The sequence below is a fragment of the Physeter macrocephalus genome, chromosome 10 (genome assembly GCF_002837175.3).
Source record: "Physeter macrocephalus isolate SW-GA chromosome 10, ASM283717v5, whole genome shotgun sequence".
NCBI classification, from domain to species: Eukaryota; Metazoa; Chordata; class Mammalia; order Artiodactyla; family Physeteridae; genus Physeter; species Physeter macrocephalus.
The window spans coordinates 39,582,739-39,590,508 of record NC_041223.1 but is presented as its reverse complement, the minus strand read 5'-3'; the positions used below and the strand labels follow the sequence as shown (position 1 = coordinate 39,590,508).

General features: G+C 38.8%; 1 protein-coding gene across 1 annotated transcript in view; it reads left to right on the top strand.

Moving 5' to 3' along the window:
- Positions 1 to 660: 660 nt before the first annotated feature.
- Positions 661 to 7,770, top strand: part of CLVS2 (clavesin 2) — a 68,161-nt gene continuing 61,051 nt past the window's right edge. Inside the window, exon 1 of the mRNA XM_007117817.2 lies at positions 661 to 1,196. Within this exon, the coding sequence (XP_007117879.1) occupies positions 808 to 1,196 (389 nt within the window). The 5' untranslated portion in view covers positions 661 to 807. The remainder of the gene's footprint in view (positions 1,197 to 7,770) is intronic.

Sequence of the window (7,770 nt, the reverse complement as noted above, 5' to 3'; positions counted from 1 at the left end):
GAAATAAAGGGCTAGAGGAAGGCAGAAGTTGGGGGTGGGGTTGAGGGGGGAGCCCACGCTGGTGCCAACGCCACCAAAACCCCTTCTGGTGCCTTATGAGATCACGGTGTATCCAGGAGGGGAGGAGGGAAGGTGCGCTATCTGCAGAGCCTCCACCTAAGTGGATCACAGTCATTTTAAATGGAGCCCCACAAATGTCTTAGAAATAGCATCTTTGAATAAGTAGAAGGAGAAATAAGCTCTTTCCCCCCTCTTTCTCGTTCTCTCTTTTTCCTTCCGGCAAAGACGCTCTCTCCCCCGCCCTGAGCTCCGCGCTGAAGAGCCGCCTTATTATTAATCAGAATTTCCATCGTTATCCCTGGCAGGAGCATCCTTCAGTAGGGACCGCAGAAGCATCACAGTGCTGGGGCTGAGATGTGCATGGGGGCTGTTTCGGTTACATCTCGGAAGAGAAGAGGACAGCACCAAGATCAGCACCACCCGTGCGGGGTGCAGTTAGGGGTGTTTTGTTAGGAGAGAGAAAGGACAAGAAGAGGAGTGCTGGGCCGCCAGAGGTCCACATCTCTTTGAAGGAAAGGGACAAGGGAACTAAAGTGGGACGTCGTTTTTAGGGGGTGGGCAAAGAAGTTTATATCCTTCATAGACAAGGTGTGGGGAAGCAGCAGCAACAGGGTACTTGACTGGACACCAAGACAAATCGTCTCCCGTAAAGAAGAGGAAGCAGGCCGGCGTGTGGTAGTGACCAGGGCCAGCGGTGCGGTGGGACAGCCAGCAAGAGAAAGGCAGGGCTCAGGAACAAGCAGAACAATGACTCATTTACAAGCCGGTCTCTCTCCTGAGACCCTGGAGAAAGCCCGCCTGGAGCTCAATGAGAACCCAGACACACTGCACCAGGACATCCAGGAGGTGAGGGATATGGTCATCACCAGGCCGGACATTGGCTTTCTCCGCACAGATGATGCCTTCATCTTACGCTTCTTGCGGGCCAGGAAGTTTCATCACTTCGAGGCTTTCCGCCTCCTGGCCCAGTACTTTGAGTACCGACAGCAGAACCTGGACATGTTCAAAAGCTTCAAGGCCACTGATCCTGGCATCAAGCAGGCACTGAAGGATGGCTTCCCTGGGGGCCTAGCCAATCTGGACCACTATGGCAGGAAGATTCTAGTCCTTTTCGCTGCCAACTGGGATCAGAGCAGGTAAGTCCTAAATCCGAACTTGTACTAGGGCTTCTTTTACTCTCCCATTTTCCAGAATTTATCTTGAGCAGTGTCATAGCTTTACAGCTTTGACGTTCCTGTTTATTTGGCTCGGGGCGGGGGTGGGGGTGGGAAGAGAAACCGGAACTAAGAAATGCGTTTTTGGTGGGCACCCTGGTGGGAGGGGGGCTTTTATCTTTACCTTTGAAACTCTTACTTCACTCGCACCCGTTTTCTACTGCAGCATTAGGTGCTTCATGAACCATATTATTGTGCTGTATAATCTAAATCATTCAGCTTCTAAATAAAGCTGCTAATTTTTTCAACTCCTAAATAAGTTTACTGTTCTGTGGAGAAATAAGTATGAGAATGGAGACAACTTTCCCTCCTTCCTCCTAAAGAAATTCTTTTTTTTTTTTTTTTTTTTTCCTAAAGAAATTCTTAAACTGGATTCATCACCATCATCGTCCTCCACCTCTTCCTCCTCATCTCTCTCTTTAGTACTGTGGTTTTATTTTTTTAAGACTACCCTGGCATTCAACCAAGATCAAGTAGTTTTATTGCTTGGAAACTTTTCTGCTTGGTGATGTGTAGCTGAAGGAATAATATGATGTGTGTCACTTCAATAAAAAGGAAGAGTTGTCCCCTCTGTTGCTGAGCATGCTGCTGACCCTGAAAATAAAGGCTGACTTGTGTGCTTGTTCTACACCTGTCACTAATCTAAAGAATGTGTTTCCTGTCTGATGTGATTTTTCATCATTTGGAAGGAAGTGAAAAATGTTCAGATCTGTCAGTTGGTAGACTTTTTGAGCTCTCTGGCTTTTTAATGGAGGAGAACTAATATTCTTACTTCATCTACATTACAATAGAAAGAAACAGACAGTGACTCTTCTCCTTCCTCAGTTGGAGGAATTATTTTCTCAGATTTAAAGATATAAGAAATTATAAAAGACCTTTGTGTAAGGTAGTTTCAATTAAGTTTGAAGTTAAATAAATGTCATGGAACTTAAAAGTGTTACCAGAATTATGAATCATAAGAAGCTTGTTGTTAAAACATCGTTGTATTTTTAGTGCAGTGAACGGTGATGATTGTTGCATCTGGTTAGTTTAAACCATCTCTGGAGCAACTTTAAAAGACTTTTACAGTTACTGAGAAATCTTATGGATCTTATAGATCTCTAGATAGGCTTCTCAGAGTCTTGGGATTTTAGAATGCAAATTAATATTTTTAACAGGTGTTTAACCCTTCAGTTGGTCTCCTTTTCCCTGTAATTCTACGTTAAGAACTACTCCAATTATGTTTTAGGTAAATATAAAGATAAACTACTACCTGAAAAATCATAAAGCTAAGAAACTCATAGAGTTAGCCATTGAGGGGAATGGAGTTCTCTTTCTGTCTCTTACTTTGGTTAATTATAGAGATGTTACTCTACCTACTCTTTATCAGGTAGCAAAGTTTAAAGGCTCGTGAAATGCCATCCTTTGACCACAATTTCTCTTTAAAAAGTTTTTATTTCATCTAAGAAGTACATTGTAGGGTTATGCAAACCAATTATTGTGTATATCAAAACTGAACATTTTTATTCAAGAAACAACCTAGTATTTCATGAGTTAGACTGGAACTTTGTTTATTGAGTTGCCATGAAATGGGAGCTGTGGAAATTGTATATTTAAATATGTCTCAAAGTCTGTTAAAGATATCATTAGGGAAGCAGATTGCCCTTAGGGAGACATGAACATACATCAAACCTATTTTCATTTATTTCTATAAGTGAGCTAATATTGACATTGATTTATAAACCTAATAAAGACGAAAGCCACTTGTAGTTCTCATGTATGTGGAAAGGTGATTATTTTGGACTTACTAAAGAAACTGTGTTTTAGTTGTCTATCTCATGTTTTCATGTGAAGGATAAGTTCCTAGTAATCAAAATATATCTCCCTGGAAATCTACAATGGGAGGGGACTTATTAATTGATATGTAGAGCTATTTCTTTAAATCTACACAAAATCTTAAATATTAAAACTTTGTATATGTGACATTAAAAATGAAAAGCCATGTCCTGTAAAAATACCTTACAGGGCCTACAGACTAATAATTGTGAATTCAATTTCTGTGGTTGGAAATGAACAGGTATGATCAAGAAGTTTTAGTTGGGCTTCCCTGGTGGCGCAGTGGTTGAGAGTCCGCCTGCCGATGCAGGGCACACGGGTTCGTGCCCCGGTCCGGGAGGATCCCGCATGCTGCAGAGCGGCTAGGCCCGTGAGCCATGGCCGCTGAGCCTGCGCGTCCGGAGCCTGTGCTCCACAACAGTGAGAGGCCCGCGTACCGCAAAAAAAAAAAAAAGTTTTTAGTACTTCAAGATCAAAAGGTATACAAGTTATTTGGAGCTTATCTAAAATTCAGTTGAGTTTCCTCCCCCTATGTATTTTTTAAGAAGTCCCTCCCCCTATGTATTTTTTAAGAAGTCCCTCCCTCCTTTTCCCTGCCTGCACCCCTCTATCCCATATCTACATGTACATATACAAGGACTAGTGGATAAGCAGGTCCACCCTCTTGGCATCCTCTGTAAACCTTTATCATTGGGAGATGTGCATAAGAACTGTCTCTGCCCTGCTCTGAAACCAGCAGGACAACTGCCTTTCTGACAGTGCCCAGAGTGTCACCAGCTCTTTTCCTACCTTTGGCCCGAATCCCCTTCCTTCCTCCACTATACATTTGCAAGGCCTACCTGACTTGACTCCTACAGAAGTCTCTGCCACCTTCCCTAGGTGTTTACCTTATGATGGCTCTGTTAGCTGGATATGCCATGTGCCAAATTCTCCTGCTCCTCATGTGTCCCCTGTTCTGTGAGTGAGGTGTTCTCACCTTCCTGCTCTGATCCCACCAGTCCAAACAACCTGGCTCTCTGCAGAAGACTGCACATCTGAACATAATTCTAACCACCTTCTAGAGTTGTTCAGTGAATTACCTGGCTTTCAACAACTAAAAAAAAAAATAACATTATTAAAAGAGACAAAATAGCATTGTTTTAAAGAAAGAATAGGTGGGAATTGTCCAGGATTACACAGGGAAATTCCAGAAATGAGGTAGAAGAAAATGTCCCCCTTTATTTGGATAACAGGTTATTTCCAACTTCCCAAAGAGAATAATCAAGATTTTTTGTGAATTTTGAAAAACTTTGTAAAGAGTTTTGTATAACAAGAAAAGACTAAGCCTCATGTGATTATAACAGCACCTGAACTAGAGTTAATGTTCAGTAAATGTCTGTCGAGTTGAATTGAGTTATGCACTTTTTAAAAAAAGAATTCTAAGCAGGAAGTTATCTGATATATACTTTCTCCTATATTGAGTTTTTAGGACAGTTTTCTGTGCTTCTCAGGAGACTGGAAACAGTAAATGTGTGTGAGATGGTGACTATAAATAAAATAGTGTCTCCTCCTCTTGCAATATAGTGCAGGTCAGTTTCAGGTTATTGCAAGTAACTGGACCATTTCCAAAGCCTTTACAGGAAATATGGAATCTTCAGGAGACTGAGGTATAACATTTACAGTGTACCCACCTTCTAATACAGCTAAAAAATATTTGAAATACTGAAATGTCAAAATGACTTTCAGTGTGGTCTGTGGTTCTTTTTTAAAAAAAACATAGAACAGGTTTCAGATGATTTGTTACATTTATTGAGCAGGCTATCCTTGGCAAAGATTCACACAATTTTATCTTTATTTTTTTTCAAATCGTCTAACATAATTTCTGAAAACAAAAGTAAATCCCACAAAATTAAAAACAAACGGATTGTTACCCTGCAGTACTGTGATGCAGTAGTCCTCCATATATTATATGCTGTCTTGCTTTCCTGAGTGACAGTGCCCTGCTTAGGACTCAACAGATACCTTCAAGTTGTCCACCTGATTTCATCAACAGAGTGTAATGGTAATGTACTAAGAAGCTAGAATAGATTATACTACCTTAAGAAAAGGAAGTTTGGAACGAAAGTAGATTGTGGTCTAGACCCTAGGGCGTGAGAGCAGGTAGGTATCTGAGAAGTCGAAATTCACTGGCATGTAATTATTGGGAATATTCATGAGTAAACTGTGTTACCTGAAACATACTGATGACATGTATTCTGACATGTGGCCTGTAATTTGTCAGTTAGCCTGCAAGTGATATTTTACCTTCTTAGACTTATAAATGACTTCTCTATACTTAGTACCACAAACAACCAATTGTAAACAAACAATTTATCTGGAATCAGGTTAACAACCACTAGAAAACAATTAAATACAGCGAAGTTAAAATGATTCTAATATAGTGGCAATTCAGAAAGTACTGACCGTCTTGTACCATGTTTGGCTTGCCATAATGGACACTGATTATCATTTATAGTACTGAAACTCTGAAAGGGCTCACAGACTGATTGGTGAGACAGTGCTATGATCCTCTAACTTATCCTGGAATTTGCCTAAAAAATGTACTGTTGTCAGTTTGTTCGTTCCTATTGTGTGGCTTTTTGGTACAAAGGAAAATATTATACAAATGGCCAGCTATTTGAAGCTTCAGTTTTAATTATGACTGTGCTCTCATTTATTAAAATAATGTGGCCAATCTTCAAATGAAAGAAGGTTATGATGATGATAGCTTAAAATTTTTAAAAAATAGCCATAGACTATACATATTTGCTTTATTCTCAGCCACGAAGCTTTACTCTTTTGTGGAAGTGCACTAAAATAAAATAATATAAAATATAAAATAAAATAAAATGATTAGAAATAGATTAAAACAGACAAGGGCAATTAACTAGTTAATTAGGGAGAAACACTCTTACTTGGTAATTTTAAAAACAAAAAACAAGCCAAAAAAGAGGCTTAATTTTTTTGGACTGATTTTTTTCAAGTCTTCTTGGCTCTGTTTATTAAAATATTTAAATATTTTTCAGCTTTTGTTTCTTGGTGTCATATATCCTGGCAGGGTCAGGAATCTTTACCTTCGAAATCCTAGAGGCACTGCTATGCTGTATTACGGCTGATTTTGAGATTAGGTCAATACTAGGAATGCAGGTGTGGGTTCCATGGGGTTTCTGTCCCAGCAGGGCTTCTGTATTGCTTCCTTATAGAGCTGGTCTTTAAACAAATACTCTGGGAACTGCAGCTTACTTCAAAATATGCCCTTGGTTCATACCATGGAAAATGGGAGAGAAAAAAAATTGTCCTGAGAAATGTTAGCGAAATATTGGGACAAATCTCTTAAAAAAAATAGGACAGTCTCTAAAAACTAGGGTAATAATGCAGTAATTAGTGAAATAATCCTGAAATAACAGCAATGACCAAGAGTTCCAAACTTCAGCAGGATGTTGATTGGGTCTGGCCCAAACCAGGCTATTTTCATGTTTCAAATATGCAACTTTAAACAAAGTTGAAAAGAAGCAACAGATTTGATGTTACTAAAGTGCTCTGAAAGGATGTCTCAAAAAATGTGTAAAGATATTTTAAAACATGAGCCAACAATTAGTAAATCATTAAATTATCCTTAGTTAATTACTATATTTCCTCCATTCTGGGAAAAAGGTTGAATTCTTTTACATCATTGAAGGCAGGTACATATATTTCATTAACATAGTAAGTGGCACTATTGACATGAGGGAAAAGATGTCCCCGTACGTTGGTTGGGTCCTTACAACGTCGAGTAAAATGAGTGAATAGAATAGTACTTGATTCAAATCAATGTTTTAAAAAGTATACTTTTTTCCAGCATTTGCTACATACGTGGACATTTAATAGGTGCTAGGTGCAAAAAAAGACACATGACACATTCTTTTTACCATCAAGGAACGTACAACCTCTCTGGGAAGAAAAAAACACAAAAAAGCTAAGTAACTCCAGAGAGGTTGTTAAGTGCTAAATGAGGGTACTGCTTGTCAGTTCTGGAAGTTCAGGGCAGGGGCAGCAGGCTGCTCAGTGTTGTATAGAAAGAAAATCACCTGCTCGGGTAATGTAATTCAACCTTTTATTTTTTTCATTTTAATTAATTATTTAATTCATTCATTCATTTTAAAACACTTTTATAGTATATGCTATGTGTCAGGCACTATTCTAAGCACTTTATAAACATTAATTTATTAAATCTTTATCACATACATATGAGGTAGGTTCTGTTAATATCCACATTTTGCAGATGCAGAAACTGAGGCACAGAGCAGTTATTCCACCCATAACCGCACAGCTAGTAAGTGAATTGGTCAAACTTGTTTTGTGTGTACAGATAGTTAACCAACATAAATCTGGGAAAAGACAATTAAATATAATTATAAAAAAAGCAAGCTCTGATAATTAAAAAATTCATCTATGTTTTAGAAAATCTTGATTAAACATCAGAATGTAGACCATTAGGCACAGAAATTTAAGTTGGTAGAATAAATATTCTGAAGGCAAAGACTGTATTAAGCAGCTAAGCAGACACTTACTCTGCCCTGAGGAAGAGTTGCCTTTTCAGTGTTTGTATTTTTTCAGCACAACTTTGTTTTATTTCATTTTATTTTGGCGGCAGCCCGTGCACATTTTTTAACCTTCTTTTTTT